This window comes from Hemiscyllium ocellatum, chromosome 24 (assembly GCF_020745735.1).
Source record: "Hemiscyllium ocellatum isolate sHemOce1 chromosome 24, sHemOce1.pat.X.cur, whole genome shotgun sequence".
NCBI classification, from domain to species: Eukaryota; Metazoa; Chordata; class Chondrichthyes; order Orectolobiformes; family Hemiscylliidae; genus Hemiscyllium; species Hemiscyllium ocellatum.
This window is the reverse complement of record NC_083424.1, coordinates 27742729-27766968: the sequence shown is the minus strand read 5'-3', so window position 1 is coordinate 27766968 and position 24240 is coordinate 27742729. Positions and strand designations below refer to the sequence as shown.

General features: G+C 38.6%; 1 protein-coding gene across 2 annotated transcripts in view; it reads right to left on the bottom strand.

Annotated features, from left to right (window-relative positions):
• Nucleotides 1-24240, bottom strand: part of anapc7 (anaphase promoting complex subunit 7) — a 46849-nt gene that overhangs the window by 5036 nt on the left and 17573 nt on the right. For both annotated transcript variants that reach the window (XM_060843988.1, XM_060843989.1), the window contains 8 exons: nt 23760-23879; nt 22223-22334; nt 19656-19809; nt 18205-18347; nt 17411-17528; nt 13522-13718; nt 11646-11870; nt 6230-6380 (listed from right to left, as the gene is read on the bottom strand). In XM_060843988.1, the coding sequence (XP_060699971.1) occupies nt 6230-6380; nt 11646-11870; nt 13522-13718; nt 17411-17528; nt 18205-18347; nt 19656-19809; nt 22223-22334; nt 23760-23879 (1220 nt within the window). The remainder of the gene's footprint in view (nt 1-6229; nt 6381-11645; nt 11871-13521; nt 13719-17410; nt 17529-18204; nt 18348-19655; nt 19810-22222; nt 22335-23759; nt 23880-24240) is intronic.

Below are 24240 nucleotides of genomic sequence, written 5' to 3'. Positions count from 1 at the left end.
AGTTATTGGGGGGGGGAGAGGGAGGGAAAAGAGAGGGAGGGAAAGAGTCCTTGATGAATACTTGGCTTCAGTATTCACGAGTGAGAGGGACCGTGTCATTTGTAAAGACAGCATGTAACAGGCCTATACGGTCACACAGGTTGATGTTAAGGAGGAGAAATGTATTGGAAATTTTGAAAAACGTGACGATAGATAAGTTCGAGGCCAGATGGGATATATCCAAGATTACTACAGACCATTGAGGGGAGAGATTGGTATGCCTTTGGCAATGATTTTTGCATCCTCACTGTCCACTGGAGTAGTATCTGATGATTGGAGGGTGCCAAATGTTATTCCCTTGTTCAAGGGATAACCCTGGGAATTACAGACCAGTGTTAAGTTGGTGGTGGGCAAATTATTGGAGGATTCTGAGAGACAGCATCTATGATTATTTGGAAAATCATAGCTTGATTAAAGAGAGGGTCAGCATAGCTTTGAGGGGCAGGTCATGTTTCACAAGCCTAATTGAATTGAGAATGTGACAAAACACATTGATGGTAGAGAAATGAATGTAGTGTACATGGATTTTAGCAAGATGTTTACTAAGTTTTCCCATTTTATTGCTTATTCAGAAAGTAAGGAGGCGTGGTAGAAAGGGAAATCTGGCTGTCTGGATACAGAATTGGCTGGCCCATAGAAGACAGAGTGGTAGTTGATGGAAAGTATTCAGCCTAGAGCTCGGTGACCAGTGGTGCTCCGCAGGGATCTGTTCTGGGATCTCTGCTCTCTGATTTTAACAAATGACTTGGATGAGGAAGTGGAAGGGTGGGTTAGTACATTTGCCAATGACACAAAGGTTGGAGGAGTTGTGGATAGTGTTGAAGGCTGTTGTAAGTTGCAACGGGACATTGACAGAATGCAGAGCTGGGCTGAGAAGTGGCAGATGGAGTTCAATTTGAAAAAAAGTGTGAGGTGATTCATTTTGGAAAGTCAAATTTGAATGCAGATAACCTCTGCGAGGTTACGCTGCAGCCCTATTCCAAGTGTGGTTAGAGGAGATTTACCAGGATGCTGCTTGGACTGGAGGGCATGTCTTATGAAGAAAGTTTGAGGGAGTTTGGGCTTTTCTCATTGGAGCAAAGAAGGATGAGAGGTGACTTGATAGAGGTATAAGGAGAGGCATAGAAAGAGTGGATAACCAGAGACTTTTTCCCACAGTAGAAATTTCTATCACGAGGGGGCATAATTTTAACGTGATTGGAGGAAGGTTTATGGGGAATGTCAGTGGTAGGTACTTTGCGCAGAGAATGGTGGGTGTGTGAAATGCACTGCTAGCACTGGTAGCAGAGTCAGATACATTAGGGATGTTTAAGCAACACTTGGATAGGCACATGGATGATAGTAAAATGAAGGGTACATAGGTTAGTTTGATCTTAGCTGAAAATGTGTTGCTGGTTAAAGCACAGCAGGTCAGGCAGCATCCAAGGAACAGGAAACTCGACGTTTCGGGCGGGAGCCCTTCATCAGGATGAAGGGCTCCGGCCCGAAATGTCGAATTTCCTGTTCCTTGGATGCTGCCTGATCTGCTGTGCTTTAACCAGCAACTAATTTTCAGCTCTGATCTGCAGCATCTGCAGACCTCACTTTTTACTAGTTTGATCTTAGAGCAGGATAAAAGGTTGGTACAACATCAAGGGTCGAAGGGCCTGAACTGTACTGTGCTATACTGTTCTATGTTCTAAACGAAAAAATAAACAGAACTTTCACAGTAGATATGGCTCAGCAACACACCATGATGTGCATTTCAAACAAAAACTAAATTACAATTTGTTGAATATTGAAGTAAATAAAAAGATTAAGATTTTGATGACTGAATACAAATACACAAAGAAAGTTGTCACTGTGTTCATCCCAGTGGATAGTGCTCCCTCAATGGTGAGAATTACAAGTGCAACCATTCTGATACTGAGTTTCATGTATATGATTTGACCATTAGAACACAATTGCTGGAGTAGGTCAGTTGGCTCTTCCAGCTACCTGCTCTATTCAACAAGATTGTGCCTAACTTTTGTCATCTTCATGCCTAGCCCCATCTTCCTCAAATTCTTTTATCATCCACAAATCTCAATCTCTGTATTGAATATACTCAACAATTGAATATCAATAGCTCCCTGGATTGGAGAATTTCACTGATTCAAAATTTTTGAAATGCAGAAGATTGCCCTCATCCTAATTCTAAATGGTTGACCCCTCATTCCAATACTGTGAACCCAGTTCTAGTCTCTACACCCTGGGAGGTTGTCTTACATCTGCCATGTTAAAATTTAAGCTTTTTGTATCTTTTACATGAGATTGCCTCCCATTCTTTTAAATTCTGGGAAATAAGCCTAAATCAACTCAATCCTCCCTCAAAGTAATGTCTGGATGGGAAAACTTGTCCTCAGTGAAATTTGTTACACCAAGGTTCCTTGGACAGCAACATCTAAACCCACCACCATTACTATGAAGGACAATATAGTAACAGTTGTATAGCATGGAAACAGACAGTTAAGTCCAACTCGCCCATGCCGATCAGATATCCTAATATGCTATCAAGTCCCATTTGATAGCATATGACGTATCCCTCTAAACTTTTCCTAATTATGTACCAATTCAGATGCCTTTAAAAATATTGCAATTGTACCAGTTCCACCACTTCCTCTGGCAGTTCAGTCCACACACACACACACACACACACACACACACACACACACACTATCCTCTGCGTGAAAAAGTTGCCCCCAAAGTCCCCTTTAAATCTTGCCCCTCTCACTTTAAACTTACACCCTCTAGTTTTGGATTCCTCTACATTGGGGAAAACAAAGATCTTGGCTATTCACCCTATCCATGCCTCTCATGATTTTATAAACATCTATAAAGGTCACCCTTCATTCTCTGACACTCCAGCGAAAATAGCCCCAACCTATTCAGCCTCTCCCTATAGCTCAAATCCTCCAATCCTGGCAACATCCTTGTAAATACCTTCTGAATCCTTTCAAGTTTCACAATACCTGCCCTAAGCAGGGAGACTGGAATTGAATGCAGTATTCCATAAGTGGACTAAACAATGTCTTGTCCAGCTACAGAATGACATTCCAACTCCTATACTCAATGCACTGACCATGAAAGGCAAGCGTACTAAACACCTTCTTCACTACCTGGTCTACCTACAACCCCACCTTCGAGGAACTATGATCCTACAAAGATCTCTTTGTTGGGCACTACTCCCCAGGAACTAATATTCCGTGTCTAAGTCCTCCCCTGATTTGCCTTTCCAAAATGCACCACCTCACATTTAAATTAAACTCCATCTGCCACTCCTCAGCACATCAGTCCATCTAATTATAGTCCTATTGTATGGCAGCAGATACATGGTAACACCACCTGTAAGTTCCTGTTCCTTCAGTGTTGCTGGGTTAAAATCTTGGAAGTCCCGCCCTAACAGCATTGCGGATATATCCACACCAAATAGACAGCAGTGATTTAAGAAGGCAGCTCACCATCAGCTACTCAAGAGCCAGTACAGATAGGCAATAAATGCTGGCCCAGCCAGCAACAGCAACATCAAATGAGAGAATTAAAAAGATGTCTTCCAAAGCAAGTATACCTTTCTTTAGTTAAGGATATAATAACTGCACATCTATTTAGTCTCAACAGTATCCAGTGTAATACCATTGTACCACAATCCTTTCTTAATAAAATCTAGCATAACAACATTTTGCTTCCCTAACTGCTTGCTGACTCTGTATTAATTTTGTGATTTATGTATAAATTGACCCAAGTTCCTTGGCATACCTACAGTAGCTTTTACAATCTTATTTTTAATGTTACTTATTAGGTTACTTCATATGCTATTTCCTCTCCCTTTATCAATTGCTTTGCCATCCTTTGCTAAATTCATAATTTTCTTAATTCAAAGACTTTTGCTTCCTATTGGCAAAATAAGCATCTTGCTTTAATCTAATACTACTCTTAACTTGCCTTGTTAGACATGTTCAAACCAATTTTGCCATGGAGATTTTAATTCCTTAAGGCAATGTACATTAATTACAAATGATGAATTCATTCATCAACTGTTTACTATTGCTTATTTAAATTTTATGAACCTATAGTTCACCACATCACTGCATGACGACGTATGGGCACAGTTCTACGAGGAGATACAGTCATTTCATAAACAAAATAAAAGTAGACATCTTCTAGACTATTAACATCTAGCTGTTGACAAAAACCAAATCAATGAGGCATCAATAGTATTACAGAACAAACCGACTTGTTCTGTTAAAGATCTTCCTTTACCCCAAACACAAGGATTCACCTTGCCATTTTTATAAACTGATTTTCATTGCAATCCTTCCTTTCTGAAAACAGCCATGTTACCTTAGTTAATATCAAACCAAAGCCCTCTGTAGCTTCCACGCGGTAGATTGGTTAGCAAGGTTAGATCACATGGAACACGGTGGGCGGCACGGTGGCACAGTGGTTAGCACTGCTGCCTCACAGCGCCTGTAGACCCGGGTTCATTTCCCGACTCAGGCGACTGACTGTGTGGAGTTTGCACGTTCTCCCCGTGTCTGCGTGGGTTTCCTCCGGGTGCTCCGGTTTCCTCCCACAGTCCAAAGATGTGCGGGTCAGGTGAATTGGCCAAGCTAAATTGCCCGTAGTGTTAGGTAAGGGGTAAATGTAGGGGTATGGGTGGGTTGCGCTTCGGCGGGTCGGTGTGCACTTGTTGGGCCGAAGGGCCTGTTTCCACACTGTAAGTCTAATCTAATCTAAAAACACGGGGAGAACTAGCTATTTAGATACAGAACTGGCTTGAAGGTAGGAGAACAGAGGGTGGTGTTGGTGTTGGAGTGTTGCTTTTCAGACTGGAGGCCCCTGACCAGTAGTGTACCACAGGTGCTGGTTCCACTCCTTTTTGTCTTTTATATATATCATTTGGATGTGAACATAGGTGGTATGGTTAGTAAGTTTGCAGATGACACCAAGATGATAACCTCAGAGTACGAGATGTTATTGACTTGGCTTGTGGGCAGAGGAGTGGCAGATGAAGTTTAATTTAGATGTGAGGTCTGTATTTTGGAAAGGCAATTCAGGGCATAACATATACACTGAACGGTAAAAGTCCTGGGGAATATTGCTGAATAAAGAGATCTTGGAATACAGGTTCATAGTTCCTTGAAAACAGAAATCGCAGGTAAACAGGATAGTGAAGGTGTTTTATATGCTCGCCTTTATTGGTCAATGCTTTGAGTATAGGAGTTGGGAGGTCATGCTGCAGCTGTACCGAACATTGATTAGGCCACTTTTGAAATGCTGCATTCAATTCTGGTCTTCCTCCTATAGGAAGGGCGTTGTGAAATTTGAAAGAGTTCAGAAGAGATTTAAAAGAATGTTGTTAGGGTTGGAGAGTTGAACTATACAGAGAGGCTGAAGAGACTGGAGCTGTTTTCCCTGGAGCATCAGCAGTTGAGGGTGACCTTTTTAAAAAGTCATGAGGGGCATGGATAGGGTGAATAGACAAGATCTTTTCACCAGAAGAGTCCAAAACTAGAGGACAGAGGTTTAAGGGTGGGTGTGAGGGATTTAAGATGGACCTAAGGGGCAACTTTTTCCACAGAGAGGGTGATGAGTGCATGGAATGAGCTGCCAAATTGGTGCAGACAGGTTCAAATTACAACATTTAAAAGGCAAAGGATAGGTACATGAATAGGAAGGATTTAAAGAAATATGGGCCAAATGGGACTAGATTAATTTAGGATATCTTGTCCACATGGATGAGTTGGACCGAAGGGTCTGTTTCCTGCTGTACAGTTCTATTACTCTAAATTGTCAAACTTGACTTAGCAATTCACTGACAAGAGCTACATTCCTCTCAGATCTAGCCCTGACTGTTGTGTATTACTTCTCAATGATCAACCATGATCTCATTCAATGGTGGAGCAGGTTCAACAGGCTGAATGGCTTACTCCTCTTACTACGTTCCTATGATTGAGAACTCAATCAAACCACAGAGGAGTATAAACATCAATTAAAACAGATTTAAATTCATTTGATTGCAATTCTTATACAGAGAACAACTGAGTCAGTTCATTTATGCTCACCTTGACAGGAGATTTCTAAACAGTATTAAATATTAATACCATTAATAACCATTAAAAAAGGAAAATATATTTACAGACAATAACAAACATATAATGCTTTTGCATACCTTAACGCTATGCTGTACTGGTCCATTGCTTCCTGGTAATCATTCACAGCTACGAGAAAATCTCCAAGCATCCGATGCAAAACACACACACTCTGATTTGCCAATGCATTTCTCAGAAGAGCTATACCTTCTTCATACTTCTGTTCTCGATCTATCATGAATAAATAAGACTTTAGAAATCATGACTGCAGTCTTCAAACAAACATTCACACTTTGCAGAATATAAAATCATTTTATATTGGATCTTCATTTCACCCAGGAGAAAGTGCTGGAGATCAAAGTCAAAGAGTGTGGTACCTCTCAGTGCCCTTGGCCCACAAACCTCATTCCTGATGAAGGGCTTCTACCCGAAAAGTTGATTCTCCTGCTCCTCGGATGCTGTCTGACTGGCTGCGCGTTTCCAGCACCACACTCTTTGACTCCATTTCATCCCTCAATTTGCACACACTGTGCAGGTTATCAATTTTCAGACTGACACTAGGTGGTGTAGTGGTTCATTTGCTCCAGTTTCCTTATCCCACGTGTAATGTTGTATTTTCTATTCTGCCATTTCCAGCCTGTCCCATATACAGAGGAAACCCGATTATCCAAACATCAATTATCTGAAAATCGAATTATCTGAATAAGATCTGAAGGTCCTGTAAAATCGTTACGGCAAAGAGGTGTTACCGATAATGGTGCGATGATCACATCTTTTGTTTAACTAAGGATTACTTGCACTGAAGATGTGTAAAGGTTGCATCAAAGAGGTGTTAATAACACTGGTGCAACAATCTCAGTTGGTCAAATGTAGCAGTGTTAAAATAATATTAACACAAAAATGACTGACATGCTGAAGGATTTAAATGCATGACAAAATCAGCGGTGTCTTCATTCCCTCTACGACTTTGTTCAGAGTACGTATCTGGTATAAGTGATCGAGTTTATTGTATGTACTTACCATGTCTGTGAAGGGAAAGCAGACGTAGTGACAATTGAACAGAAAAGCAAGATTTTACCGCATCTGGAGCGTGGTGACAAGGCATCAAAGATTGCTCAAGAGTACAACACTGGAATAGCAAGTGTCTGACATCAGGAAAGCAAGACCAGTGATTGAGAAATTTATCAACCAAAGTGACACTTCAAATGCATTAAAAAGAAAATCCAAAAAAAAATCCAAAATAAAAAAAAAAATGAGCCACTCAACTAAGGTGAATTTTGTATGGTTTTCATAGCAGCATCAACAGGGGACTCCTGGCCCGATGATACTAGGAAAAGCTGCCAGTTTCCATGAACATCTCCATGGCAGTGAGGACGATCACAGCGTATCATTGGGCTGGTTACAGTGTTTCAAACATTGGCACGGCATTAGACAACTCAGCGTTTTTGAAGAGCAGAAGTCCATGGATGACAGCACATTGGAAGGACACTGAGAAATTACAATCCAACATTCATGAAGGAAAGTATGAACCTGAGCAATTGTACAATGCTGATGAAAGTGGATTGTTATGGCGTGCACTGCCGGACAAAACATTCGCATCCACCGCAGAAAAGCAGGTGTTAGGACTTGAATTGCAGAAGGATCGCATTACGATTTTCCTTTGCGTCAATGTCACCAGCACTCAAATTACCGCTTGTCTGCATGGGTGTTATGCTAATCCCCATTGTTTGAAGAACTGTGACAAGAACTCATTTCCCATGAAGCACAAAACCAGGCATAGACGACATATCCACTTTTTTCATCCTGGTTTCAGGAAGAATTTGTACCTGCCGTCAGATTACATTTAGCAAGTGCTGGATTCGAGCAACATGCCCTTCTGTTTGTTGACAACGCGGGGACATGCACTATAAAAGGCAGCCAATTAAAATCACCAGATGGAGCTATCAAGTATTTGTTTTTATCACCAAACACTACTTCAATGTTACAGTCACTCGATTAGGGAATCATCACAATAATGGAAAAATATTATTGCTGTAACATGTTGCGTGCCATCCTCGGTGAAGACAATGCAGACATAGGAGTACAGGAAATTAAGGAGGCATTCACGGTCCAGGACTCTTTGTTCATGTTGCTGAATCTTGGGACCACATCAAACCAGACAGTAGCGGAGTGTTGGCACAATGGCTTGCGTGTTGGCAGCCGTGACAGTGAAGAGGCAAAAGGCAACCACTGACATCACCGAGGACTGCAGACAGATGGGATTAGGAGACTCTGTAGAAGCTGAGATCAATGCTTGGGTAAACTGTAGCAACGACATTGGAACAGAGACACTCAGCAATGATCAGATAATCAACATAGTCATGGAAGAACAGCAGGAAAGTACAGATACCCGTGGATGGTAAGAAAAATCAGATACCAACACCATCTCCGTTAATGAAAGCTATCGACAGTTTGCAACTTTTCATGGAGTGGTATGAAGCACAAATCAAAGTCGATGCCGTTAAGTTGATGTATTTTCATTAAATGTTACTGTTTGCAAAAAAGAGACAGCACCATCTCAAGTAACAGCAGCTGGATATTTTCTTCGAAAAATAATAACTGACCTCCACCTCAATTTTATTTACACAAAAAGTGAGTTGATTTGTAAAATGAATTTTTAAGCAATATCCAGTGTTTGTACAAATTTTAGTGATTGAATGAAATAAAAAAACTCTGTAAACATGCTTTTTAACACAATCATGCGCAGTATGGCTTCCTTTAAGGTCAAATCAATTATCCGAATAGTCAATTGTCCAAATGAAAAACTGCCCGCCCATCGCCTTCCAATAATAGAGGTTCCTCCGTAGATAGTCTGAAATTTAGAATAACCAACTTAGGAATTCAATGTTCTCTTACCATGAATTAGCACTTCAATTTTTTTTTCTTGAAAACAACAGCACTGAAAATCCCATTTAACTTTTGAATTAGAGCAATTTGGTGTATAAAACAAGTACAGGACTAAATCAGGATAATGATTAATATTACCAGAATCAGGCAATTAAAATCATTCAAAACATATTTAGTACATTTATGTACATTTCAGACAAGTTTGAGCAGAGAAGGAAAGCAAAACAAATCAGATGCTGGTAAATGCTTAATTGTCTTGTTTATTGAATAATTTGTGTGTCTTTATATCCCAGTCAGATAACTGATTATGAAATGTGAAATATGCTCTAAACAATGACAATTGTTTTAAAATGTGGTATAAAATAGCACAGGCCAACATAAAAGGTTTCTTTAGCACTTATAAATTGTTCATTCAAATTTGGAGTTTCTATGGTTATGTGAGCAACTAAAGATGGTTTTCCATCTTCTGATCTTATTCGTGTTTCACATTTTGAAAACCAGTCTTAAAGATGATAAACCAGGATGATTTGACATTGCAACTAGATTTTGACATGGACTCATGCATCCTGGGAGTTACCATTGATCTAGATTAGTCATATAAACACTGTGGCTGCAAGAGCAGGTGAAAAGCCAGAAATTCTACAAGATACTCACCTCCTGATTCCTCAAAGCATGTACACCATCCTCAAGGTACAAATCAGGAGTACGATGGAACACACTTTATTTGCCTGGGTGAATGCAGCTCTCAACATACAAGAAACTTGACACTCTCCAGCCTGGTTGATTGGCACCTCAACCATTCATTCCCTCTACCATCTATGCTCAATAGCAGCAATGCATATTATTTACAAAATACACTGCAAAAATTCACAAGGACTCTTTATGCTGAGCCTTCTGAACATACAACCACCATCATCTAGAAGGGTCAGGGCAGCAAATACATGGGAAGTCTGTCTCCTAGTCACATACCATCATGACTTGGAAAAACATTATCAATCCTTCAGTGTTGCTGGGTCAAAATTCTGGAACTCCCTCTCCAATGGGGTAGTGGGTACACCTACACCAAATCAACTGCAGCAATTCAAGAAGGCAGCTCACCACCAGCACCTCAAGGGCAACAAAAGGATGGACAAAGTAAAGTACGTCACTCCTGAATTCCTAACTGGATTATTTATTAGTGATCAGCCTATGTTTAAGGCTCCTAGTTCTGGTCTTACGTGCAAGTGGAAACTTGGGGTCAGGTTTTGCAGTTGAAATGACACTGAAACAGTCAAAAGCTTGTCACCGCTATTCAACAAAAACAAACCACTCTTGGCATCTGCACGTGTGCAATTAATATAAAAATTCAGAGGTTGCTATCAATGATCCACTGATCCTGGGGTGTGATGTTTTAGAAAAATCATTTATAAATAGTTGATTTAATGTAAACTACTACTTTTTTTTCCAATTAATATATTAGATCCTTAGAAAGCTAAACCTTGTTGAATGAAATCTAGCTAGGTTTTTAATAGTACAGCAAATAATAATTAGTCTGATCAACCTCTCTGGTTCTGAAAAACTAATATGCTTGCTGTTAGAGAATTCTATAATCCCAAATGGTTCATTAGCCTATTAAATGACACTTCTACTGATTGATGCCAAAAGATTCCCTGTGGCTGGGACCAGAATGGAATTCATCTCAGAAAGCAGTGTCAACACCATATAATGAACACTACATCTTCGTGAAAGTTAGCAGCAATTGCCGTCACTTCAAAATCAACTTCAAAAATCAGGCCATTATCTTTATACCTGCCTTATCAAGTGGTTTCATAATCTTGGAAATCTCTATTTGAAAGGATTTCTTTTGATTCTGATCATCATATGATCAACATTGATTTAGTGATGGCATGCCTACCGTTGAGTCAGAAGTCAACACAAGACTTGTGCCAAAACATTGGCCCACCACTGAGTAATTGCAACATTATTGGAGATGCTATAGTTAATGAGGTGTTAACATGATGTGAACACTGGCTGCATCTTTTGTCTACAAGGCAAACTACTGCATTTCAAAGTTAATGTACTAGTTGTAAACCGTACTATAGTACATAAAGGATGCAAAAGTTACTCCACAAATGTAGCTTCTTTCTTTCTTTCTATTATTTTCAAGTTATGCTTGCTGGTTATTAATGCTGTGCTCTCCATTAACTTCATGATAAAAATCTCAACTTTCCAAACCTTTGTTAATAACTATCATTCTGAATTTCTTCCTGTTTAATGTTTGTGGTGCCATTTCCATAATATCTTCTAATAGCTTTCCAATAAAGGGTGCCAAGACACAAATTCTGCATCCTGACTGTGACCTTGCTAATGACCTTTTCAAATTCAATTTTTTCTTAGGAGTATTTATTGCATAATTGATGGTACAAATTGATGCCCATAGCTGAAGCACAAAATATTGTAAAACATATTTACACCCTTGTCTAATTTCTATCACAATAGCTGAAATTAAACTAACTCTTCAAAAAGTCAGGAAAATGTCCAGAAAATTAAATTCTACTATGCATCATTGTTTACTTAATATTATCACATGATTAACTTTTCTAATACAAATAACAGATGAAAACAACTTACTCAAAAGTTCTGCTTTTTTGACAACTGCTTTCAGGTAATCAGATTTCTGTGCTAGTGCTTTATCCAGCAATGTCCTTGCCTTCTCTTGTGTCATTGGGTCTTCCAAGCATACAGTGGCAAAAAGTGTTAAGGTCTGGGCATTTGGACCCAGTGTTTTAAAGACATTATTTGCCATCACCATTGCTTCACGTATGCTGTTTGAAGCTAAATAACATTCAACCAGACCTGCAAGAAAACAAAGGAAGGCAGTGCAACTGAGACTTAGGAAAGAAATTGTTACAAGTTGAAATGTCAAATAACTATGAAAAGTGCTAAATAAATTGTTTAGCTTTGTAAAACCACCACAATAGACCATAAGATGTAACAAGTGATGTAGTTAAACAACAATAAAAGCTCCCTGGGGAGACAAGACATCTAAAAAAATAAACTTGGGCAGTTGTCTCCAGACCAGAGATTGTCAACAGAGGATAAATCTTCCAGGTTATTAAAGTTGTGGAAGGGTTGGAGAAGGTAAGCTCCAATACTGATGTCAGGAGAAAAGCACATGGAATAATCACAGCCATCAAATATTGCGAATAAACAAATGTGTTTTTTAAACAGAGATAATAATTCAAAAGAAATAATTTTAAACATTTGTACAAGTCTGTTACAATGTATAAACAGAAAATGAACACAGCCAAGCCCAAAGAGTCTGCTGATATTAGTGTAATGAAGCCCATTGCATTGATGTGTGGTGCTGACGGGGAACAGAGCGTAAATCACTAGCTTAGAAGGAGGTAGCCAAAATTACAGTAGATTCTGATAACAATAGTTTCATTCTCATGCAATCTCGCATTGTAAGAAAGTCATTCAATAGCAGTGCCATTTATATTAGTGGGGTTTGAATCACGTTATCACCAATACAGGAAAGGAAAGTTCACATTCTACAAATAATGGTCCAAATTCTTCAACTGTGTTAAAGTTAATTCGCATTGAAGAAACACACGCGATAGCAGAACCAACTGTGAAATTAGATTTAGGATTGCTCCAACTGCCAAGATAATGTACCACCTTGTGAAAATGGGAGCAATGGAAGCAAAAACTGGTGGACTTCAACAATAGAAATGCATGTAGGGAGGAGTTTAAAGATTAAATCAGGAGCTGTTATAATGCAGAACAAGACAGAATGGGAGGTAAAGTATTCTACTAAAAATAATTAAGTGATGTAGGAGAGCATCAAGAGAAACAACTAATGCAAAAGAGTAATAATATTTAAATAAAATGCAGCCACTCTACAGAGTAAAAGTTTAGATTCAGTTTATAAACAAAAGGGGAGAAAAACATTTCCTCCCTCATGAATAAGGTAATGCTCTGACTATTTTGCTCTGTTGCCACCTAAAGGCCAAGGCCTGAAATTGCTTATAGATTTAGACCAAATTTTTCAAAATTTCATTTACAAATTCATTAAAATTAATTATAAACAGATGGTCGCATACAAATGTTAACAGGAATTTGTGGGGCAAATTTAAACTAGGAATTCTAAATAAAGGAATAAACACAGATCTTTTCTAAAGAATTTTCAAATATATCATAACGTAATAAATAAAGCAATTCGATAAATATAGTATTGGCCCAGTTATCATTTTATTCATGTTAGCACAGAGTTCCACATTTCTAGCCGAGAATTCTTCGCAGATCAAGAAGCAATGAAGTTCTTAGTTAAATGTGCAAAAAACAAATACAACATCAAACAATAGATAAAGATAACAGAATTCAAAGCTATTCTGGCTTGCCACTATTTATGCATGGAATTCATACAAAACAACTAAATCCTTTGTATACAGAACTTAGGAAAGTCATTATGCTGCATAAGAATGTTGATAAATAAGAAATTTACCATCATAACAATCCATTCTGCAGGGGGCAAGACGCATTGCTTCTCGGAAGTGTATGATAGCCTCCTGGATTCTGCCCAGGGCTCGCAAGGCAGCACCCTTTAATAATAAGGCTTGTACACTGTTACTATTCAATTGAATTGCTTTTGCTCCAAGATACAAAGCTCGTGAATATCGTTTGCTGTACAAACACTGATACCTGTAGACAGCAAGGCAACAAAATAAATTACAAATATTTCCTAATATAGCATACTGTGAACACCATTAGTAAATTCTTATTTTTAAAAAAAGTGTTACTGCACAAAGTCCACTGCCAGGGTGTATGATATGTCCTGAGGGTTAGAAGTTATTAGTTAAGTCACATCAACTTCACAAAATAATTGTATCTGAATGTTGGTTATCTGAACATTTGCTTAAAAGTTGTGTGTCTGAGCTGGGTGGAGAGTGCTATGAAATTTTCAAATTTAAGAATGCTTGAGGTCCTCACCTAATCCATATACTTGCAGTGAACTTTGAGAAGATTGGTGCCAAAAGAAAGTAATCAGAATTAATCCTTTGAGTACATTTATGAGTATTTTTTATGAACATGTTTATTGCTTTGCAAATTTTCAGAACCTGCAATGTTACATTTTGTCTCTCTATGTTTAGTCCTCTCTCTTTCTCATTACCATACCATCCTTGAAGGTAATATGTGCATACGCAGAATCAGCATCTACACGCATGTTAATAAAATCCATTTGACTTTTACCATCACTATTTTTAAGCCCTCCACAGACTCTGTTGCCAAATGGTTTGTCTGAATCCCAGTCTTGGAAGAACTGCAATCTCCTCCAAGTAAACACTAGTAGGTTCGACGCCATGGCCTGCTGCCCGAAGATGGTTCTAGCCCCTTCCATGACCAATATCTCACGTTGAATCAGCACGGTCAGAGGCTAAGTTCTATTCAATTCTGAATTTCTGACTTCCCATCTACTATAAATCTACTCAGCAATTCCAACCTTGCTCTTTGTCATAAGAATCTTCTTAAAAGCCACACCAAGCACCAAGGTACAGTGACTTCTTCTGTAATTTCATTTGCTTCATTTTTGGGCATTTGTCTGTGTTAAAGATGCTACATAAATGCAAGGCTTTGTTGTGAAATCAATGCTATTTTTGTCATTTGTATCCAGTCAAGCCACAATTGCTTTATTGGCAAAATAGGTCAGATTTTATTTAATTTTACCCAAGTTTCTTTGATTTCTTGTTCAAAACATTTTAAACCTGCAACCTAGAAAATAAAAGGTTTACAAATATGATTAATTAAACTAACCTGTGTGCTTAGAATTATAGCACTGAGTATTATAAATAAAATATTTTGTCACACCACTTATTAAATTCTATTCTAATGAATGGTTATACTAGACCTCAAAAATGTTGGATTTCAAATAGGGTTCCTAAATGGTGTGACCCAATTTCTGATCCATAGTCAATTTTGAATAAAATGAAAACAGAGAATTGTATTGGCATGAATAGTGATCAAAGCACAAATATCTATAGAGTGTTCTCATTCATTATACCTTGCTACTTTATAGCACTGTAAAACTTGTATCAATGGTGCTGTATATAACTTAAACTTTCTTTCCCTCACAAATATCACTGCAGCAGAGAATTCAGTATTTTATAAGACAGTGGATATCATTATTTGAACTGACAAGTCACAAGTAGCAATTATGCTACACAAGTGCCAGGCAGTGACCATCCTCAGAAGTGGAGAGAGCGCGCGCGAGAGAGAGAGAGAGAGAGAGCGCGAGAGAGAGAGAGAGAGAGAGCGAGAGCGAGCAAGAGAGAGAGAGCGCGAGAGAGCGCGCGAGCGCGAGAGCTAACAATATAACAATCTTGCTTTAATACTCAACTGCAATAACATTGCTAAATCTTCCACATAAACATCAGCAGTGGGAGGTGGCTCACCCTTAACTGGACCAGCATGTAAATAGTGGGTCTACAAAGCAAGTCAGCAGTTGGAAACTATGGTGATTAACTCATTTCCTGGCTCCCAAAAGCCTGTCCACCATCAACAAGGTACAAGTCAGGAATGTGAATGAATAATCCCACTTGTCTGGATCAGTACAACTTGACTAACATTCAAGAAGCAGTTTCCAGCTCAGGACTCCATCCACCAACTTAAATACTGCCTCTCTCCACTACTATCACAGAACTGTAGCACTCTGTAGTATGCACTGCAGCAAAACCCTAATGTGCCTTTGATAGCAACTTCCAAACTTGAGGTCAACCACTTAGAAGGGTAAGGATACCTACTGCATGGAAACATTACCTGCAAGTTACCCTCCAAGTCACACACCATCCTGACTTGGATTACATCATTGTTCTTTCACAGTCACCTGGGTAAAATCCTGGAACTTCCTTACCAATAATACTGTAGGTGTACCTATACTACATAGCCTGTAGCAGTTCAGCACCATTTTCTCAGAAACATTATGGATGAGCAACAAATGATAGTCTTGTCAGCGATGCTCAAATCCCATGCAATAAAAGAAAATCTAATTTTACAGGGCAGCTGTGAACAGCATAGGACTTTCTACTTTAATAACAAGGAGAAAGTGAGGTCTGCAGATGCTGGAGATCAGAGCTGAAAATGTGTTGCTGTAAAAGCGCAGCAGGTCAGGCAGCATCCAAGGAACAGGAAGGGCTTATGCCCGAAGCGTCGAATTTCCTTTCCTTGGATGCTGCCTGACCTGCTGCGCTTTTACAGCAACACATTTTCAGCTACTTTAATAACAAGTCATGATAAAGAATCTTGACACAATACCATGAACAAAACATTCTAGTTGTCAAATGTTTTACTGTGCAGGCATACAGAACCATTTTATGGGCACCAGTTTTTCATGGTCATCAAATGAAGCATCTCTCTTGCTATGAATATCGGCCATCAACATATCATCTTCTCATTTCGCAAACGGTTGACATAGTTTAAAAAAAATAAATTTGATAATGGCTTTGCCAAGTTAAAAAGAACAAACTTGTATTTCACGATCTTGGAATGTCCCAAAACCCTTTATAATCAATGATATACTTTAGAGATTATCAATATTCTAATTCAGGAAAGATGACAGCCAATTTGCACATCACAAGATAGCTGCTTTTACATGTGTTTAAATAATGAAAGATTCTGGCAAGGACACCTAGGATTTTGTTTTTGAATAGTGCCATATAAAATTTTAGATTCAAACTGAAGTAGTCAGATGGGATCTCAGTTTAATGCCTTACCCAAAAGGCAGTTTCTCTGACAAGGTAGTCTTCTCACAGTAGTGTACTCAAGTTTCAACCTAGATTATACACAAGCCTTTTGAGGCAAGAATACTACCACTGATCAAAGACTAACAAGTTTATTCCTGCAAATAAGGAAAGGCCTCTCTAGCTGATAACTTCTTTGCTCTAATAAATGTTACAATAAAACTCATTTCTGTATAAACTACATATTTAGGATACCACAATTCCAAATTTCTCATCTGAATCAAGCAGCTGGGATTGAGAAAAGGGAGAAGTCAGAAATTAAATCACATTTACGTTAATATCTTATTGGGGGAGGGAGGCGGCAGGGAAATGTGGAAGCAAAGAAATATTATCTTGCACAGCTCTTGTACATTTCCTAGTTACTTGGTCCAAGATCAGCAGAGACTACACCTAGGAAGAGTTGGAAAATAAAAGATCAGTTACTTAACCATCACCTATCAAGAAACCTATATTTACAGAATGTGGAAATCGGTGCATCAATAATGGCATTAACCTTGCAGTTACTATTACCGGGATAGGACTCACAATAATGTTAATCATGATATTACTAAAAAAAAAGTACTTTTATTTCTTCCTACAATGAAAAATTGAATAACCTACCCAGAGACAACCCATGGTTCCGCATGCTGATCAGAAATGTTAAATAAACGGCCACCTAAATTTTCAACATCCTCTAGTCGGCCTTCACCCGCCAAAAGATACCCATATACATCCATTCCTAAAGAGAAAGCAAGTTTGAAAACACAATATCAGACAGCTTACTGTAATCACAGATTTGGTCCACAATTCTAGATTTACAAATGCTGGTCTGAAATTTGTACACATCCAATATTTTTAATTCTGTTTCAATATTGATAATACTTAAATGTTCTCAAATGAATAAGTCAATTTAGTTTTGATCATGTTAAAACTGGAATAATCATCTAAAGGCTCAAAGTAATTCTCTAGTGTCTTGGGTTCAATTCGTAACACAACAGCCAGTGGAATTTAAATTTAACTTTAACTAAAAATCTGAAAGTGAAAGCGAGACTCAGTAATGTTAACCATGAAACTGATCATCGCTTGTGGTAAAAGCCTATTTGGTTGATTAATGTTATTTAGGGAACATAATCTGCCATCTTAATCTGGTTTGGTCCACATCAGAGTCCAGATCATTGTAATGCAGTTGAACTGTCTTCTGAAATGGCCTGCTTCAGTTCAGCAAGCCACTCAATTTAAGGGCAATTAGGGATGGGCAACTTTGCCCCTACAACACGGTCATCCCATGGAAGAATAAATTTATAAAATCTTCAGCCCTCCACGTTAAACACTGAAACTGCAAATGAATAAACAGATAAGTAGCTCAAACATCTAGAAATTGCAAGTGCTTTGGCAGTCATTTGTATAGTACTTACCTTTAATTATGTACGGATCCAGCATCTGAGCTTGCTCAAACTTTAATATAGCATTTTTGTTGTCACCCACTCTAAAATACAAATCTGCTAGGCTTCCCATTAAATCAACATTATCCCTCAATAACGACTTCTTCTCCAGGGAGCTGAAAACATAAAATAATTGTAACAGTGTACTGATTATTAATAATAGTGCAGTGATTGGAAGGTTACCATATTAACGTTGCTCTTTGGGTCTTTCTTCTACAAAGAAATATTCACAACAGTTAGTGAGTATTAACATCTTAGTGGGCTATAAATCAGGTGTAAAACATTAATTTTTAAATGAAGAAAGCTTGAAATTAACAGATTATGGAATGATAATTCAATGTTGCTCAAAAACATTCAGTACAGTTAAAAATACTAAAATTCAATTCAGTTTAGATTAGATTAGATTAGACTTACAGTGTGGAAACAGGCCCTTCGGCCCAACAAGTCCACACCGACCCGCCGAAGCGCAACCCACCCATACCCCTACATTTACCCCTTACCTAACACTACGGGCAATTTAGCTTGGCCGATTCACCTGACCCGCACATCTTTGTGACTGTGGGAGGAAACCGGAGCACCCGGAGGAAACCCACGCAGACACAGGGAGAACGTGCAAACTCCACACAGTCAGTCGCCTGAGTCGGGAATTGAACCCGGGTCTACAGGCGCTGTGAGGCAGCAGTGCTAACCACTGTGCCACCCACAAATAGCAGAATAACATTTATATTTTGCTCAGTGGGTTTGACAAATGAATAAATTTGTATGACATTTTTCCATAATCATGTGCCTGCGGAACAGGTGTTTTTAAAATCAACCTGTTCAGACAAGTTATGATACACCTCGACGGTGGCAGGGGGGATTCCTGAACTCAGGCTCAGACTTAGAAACACTTGCGCGGCACCATAAGTATTCCTAAACCACAGCTTACTTTCTGCACAGCCACTGACAAAAATCAGCCACATACCCTTAAAATAACCCTTTTATTTTACATCCCTTTTAGGATCTAACTTTAGTTACTGTGTTTGAAATTACAAGTAAAAATTGAAGGACCAATGAACTTTAAATGGGATCAAAACAACTTCAGCCAATGAGGTGCATAGAATTTTATTGGTGAATCTAAGTGTATGATCACATCCAAACCCATACTCAGGATGGAGAGGGTGCCAATTAGCTTTTGCACATAACCAGATTGTTAGGTTTTCAGTGTACAAGTTTATATCTGGCTTCCTGAAACTGTGCAGACCAAATTTAGACAATACGTTTTATCTTTAAAGTAGGTACTGGATGTTTAAAATAATTTAACAAAACTGTAATGTCTTGATATGTTTCTACTTCAAGAAAAGGCTGACCAAAAAAGAAACTATTTAGTAGAAAAACAGATACTGTCATTCCTCTCTTCCACATAGTATACAACATTTTCTTACCAGATAGTATTAATTGCTCTGGTGTTGTCACCAGTGTGAACAAAAGCATATGCCTTGATCCAAACAGAGAGCCAGTCCAGATTTTGAATACTCTGAATCACATTCATAGTCAGGGATGCTACTTCGGCACCCTTCACTGAAAGAGACAGGAGACCTGGAAAACAAACAGGCAAGACATGGATAGCTAACCTATGACTTGAAAAGTACTTGGATAGAATATACTTGTATTTGAACACAGGAGTCATTTGCAGTCATCTTTTTGCATGCTTGTTAAAGGATTTTCTTATACCATTCTACTTAAAGATGATTTTGTTCCCAATAACTAGTTTGTTTTACACCACATTAAGAAACTACTTAACAGTGTAGGCGCAATAAGGACCCTGAAGGCTAATAACATCCAACTGCAATGCTCAGGAGGAGGAGCAAATTATTGCAGATACTAAGACCTTATGTTCCACTGTTAATTGTGCTATTTTCAGTATAACAGCAAAACTGTCATTTATCTATGCGCAAAAGAGGGCCTCATCACTGAAAAGGGCAAATAAATTCAATTCAGCCATGGTCTCTGCATCCTCTCTTTTTCCTCTCAATTCCCCAATCCTACCTACCCATAGGTTTAGTCATGATCATTACCAACGTGATGGAAGGGAGTTGTTCATAAAAACTTGCTCAACAACCAATGTTCAGTTTGGCTTCATCCAGGATCTTTGAACTCCAGATTTCATTACAGCCTTGGTCCAAAACTAGACAAAAGACCTGAATTCTGGAGGTGAGGTCAGAGTGATTGCTCTTAACACAAACACAGTAATTGATAGTACGACATCAAGTAACCCTAGTAAACCTGCACTAAATGGGAATCGGAGTATAAAGTCTCCGCACTAACATGAAGCAAGACAATCATCTCAGTCCCAAGATATTCACTTAAGGTAATATCTTGAGTATCTTCATCTGCTTCATCAAGGACCTTCTCTCCAACATGAAGTCAGAAATGGAACTGCAACATTTAGTACCATTTGTAACTCCTCCAATTCTGAGTAGTCTATCTCTCCCCACAGCAAGATCTACACAATATTTAAGCTTAGGCCACTAAGAGGCAAGTAAGATTTGTGCTACAAACCATCGCCCATGGACATCCAGTGGTATTATCATCAATGAAGCTCATATTAACAATACTCTGGATGTTATCATTGACCACAAACTAAACTGGACCAGTCATACAAGTACTCTTGTTTCAAGAGCAAGCAAGAGATTGGAAAATCATTGGTGAGTAACTCATCGCCCAACTCCTTAATTCCTGCCTGCCATCTTCAAGGTAAAGTCTGCATTTAATACTCTCCACCACCTAAATGAGTGTAACTCAATGCCATGCAGGACAAAACAACCTTATTTTATTGATGCCCCATCATCTCAATCATCTATTCCATCCACCACTCATGTACATTGTAAAGTGTAGAATATATTAAAGTGCATTGTAATAATTCAGCAGACTTCCTTCAACAACACTTCCCGAAACCTTTACCAGCACAGAAAGCAAGGGTAGTAGATGAAATAACTCCAGAGATTGGCATCCCATCATCAAGTCACCCTTTGTTTACACATAGAAAGTTCCTGACACTGATGCAGCTCCCTCAGAGTCAACTGTCGGAGTGAACAGAACCCATCACTCCGGTTCTTTTGTTTAAAATTTCAGATCACTCCTGTCAGCAAGGGCTCCTTGACTGGACCAGATTAACAGCCCCAATTAGGGAGCTAACATTTTATTATGCCCACCTGACTATCTCGTTACAATCACAAAAGTACATATTTCAGAAAACCGAAATAGTCCTCTTCAAGACACCATATCCTGACTTGGAATTATAATGCCATTCCTTCATAATCACCAGGATCAGAAATCCTGGTACTTCCTACCTAACAGCAGAGGGTGTGCATACACCAGATGGTCTACAGTGTTCAGTAAGGTCACCAACTAAACCTTCAAGTGTAATGGGGGATAGGCAGCAAATGCAGTCTTGTCAGTGATCCTCACATTCCATAAACAAATTAAAAAACTGGGAAAAAAAATCAGATCCATTAGATCATGCCTTATAGTTAGTCACCTCTAAACTAAGACTTGATGGCATTCTTCAAGACAGAGTACATCCCTGAAAACAGAAACATGATTTGGCACAGCTGTAAACAATACAAAGATCATAAACTGATATTATAAACATTTACAGTGTCCAAAATACTCTTATAGGAGCATGTTCAGAGCAGACGCAACTGCCAATGAACATTTAGCTTTAATCAGAAGAAAAGTTTATCATCCAAATTTATTTGCAGCAAAATAATTAGCATTAAATTCTTAAGAGCCAGCTATAAACTTTCAAGTCGAAGAAGATGGATTGCCATAGTATGAGTCCATGCAGCTCATGTGAACCTAATCTCATTCTACATTATTCCATACATCATTTCATTTCAGCTTCCTTCCCAAGCTACATTTCTCCCACTTGTTCCTCATCTCTAATTTTCTCTAGCTTGTCATTTGTAGCAGTAAGAGATGTATGGAGATTTTAATTTTAAAAACCTACCTAATATTGCATCCAGAGCCAGAGGACACTGCCGTAATACTTCCTTATAGCTGGTGACAGCTGACCGCTCCTGTCCTGCTTTCTTATACAGGTTTGCCAACATCATATTAATCTAGATCACAGGGAAAAAAAGTCAATGACAAAATATGTAAAAATTTACAGTTGTATAATTTTTCTAGCTGAAGACAAGCAAACTAAACAGAAGCACAGTGCTACAGACTGGTGAAATTTGAGTTCACTCCTGTGGTCCACCACTCTGCTGAGTTGTCAATGGCTGTGCAGGCAGACTGAAGTGGAATCATGAAGCTTCGCAAGAAAGAGGAAAACTGGCAGCACAGTTGTCAAAGTTTCTTGTGAGCTATTAGGAATACACTAAAAAATATACCAGAAACTGTTGGCAAAATGTTTTCTTGTACAGTACTCTCAACACAGTTAGTGTGCTCCCGGTGGAAATCAAAAAAAGGGAGAAAGCATCTGGGAAAAAATTTACTCTGTGGAAAAGTGAAAACTCTTTAAAATGAGAGAAAAGTGTACAAATGTTAGAAGAATTCGATATAAAGTAAATGGCTCAGTACCATTTTTATTCATTTAAGAAATGCAGATTTCGCTGGCTGGGCCAGAATTAATTGCCAATCCCTAGTTGTCTTGAGGTGTTGGTGGCGAGCTGCCTTCTTGAACTGCTGCAATTGGTATAGGTACACCCACAACCCCTTTAGGGGGAATTCCAGGATTTTGACCCAGCGATACTCATTTATTTCAGGATGGCGAGTGGCTTGGAAGGGAACTTGCAGGTGGTGGTCTTCCAAGTATTTGTTTCCCTTGCCCTTCCAGATGGTAGTGGTTGTGTGTTTAGAAGGAGTATTAGTGAATTTCTACAGTGCATCTTGTAAACGTATATACATTGATGCTACTGAGTGTAGGTAGTCGAGGAAATGAATGTTTATGGTTGTGATGTCAATCAAGCAGCAGGCTGCTTTGTCCTTGATAGTTTCAAGTTCGAGTGTTATTGGAGCTGCCCTTATACAGGAAAATGGGGAATATTCCATCACATTCACATGTTGTGCATTGTGGATGGTGGACGGTGGACATACTTTGAGGAGTCAAGAGGCGAGTTATTCATTGCAGGATTGCTAGCCTATTCTTGCAACCACAATAGATATATGGCTAATCCAGTTCAGTTTACGGTCAATTGTCACACCCAGGATTCATGAATTCATGCTAAAGCCTAATCAAGACATCAAATCAATCTGCTTTATCATTAAGACTGGTTTCAAACAAAGAAACAAAAATAAGAACGCAGAAAATCCAAAACCATCTTTAGTTAATCACATAGCCATAGAAACTGCAATTCAGAATGATCGATTTACAGCTGTTCGAAATGTTTGAACATAGTGTATTACCTTAACAAAACTTCGCAAATTAAAAATTTTTGTATATCTAGCAAAGTTAAAACAAGAGATAATTACAAAAGGTTGTTGGGATGCTTGAATAATTCCTACCTATCAATATTTTATCAGATTAACAAAGAAAAGGTTACCTTTGGAGTGCGCTGCCTGGTGGATATGGTGTCCAGTATTGCAACAGCATCCCTTTCTTGACGTAGCATAGTATAGCATTCAGCCATTTTATACTTCACTTCAATCTCTGATGGCAGACACTAAAATTAACATAAGAAATTGTTACTTAAGACTGTTCCTGAATTACGTAGTTACTTGTTACTCAGACTCAGAAGAAATCACTCCATTAAAGCTCTGACTGTACAGTGCCATAGACAAGGTATTTTTCTTCATTGATTGCTTCTTTGAATATTTTCTCAACAATTCAGGAATAGTAGAGAACAATGTTGCTGCTCTCGATACAAATTACAGAACTGACAAATATTTTACACATTCTGTACAGGATTTTTTAAAAAATAAAAGACATTTCTGCACATCGTCCTATCCAGACAACTTGGCAGGTATATATTTAGAAAAACTGTAATTATGACCAGTTTTACCAGTTTGCAACTTTCCATCCAT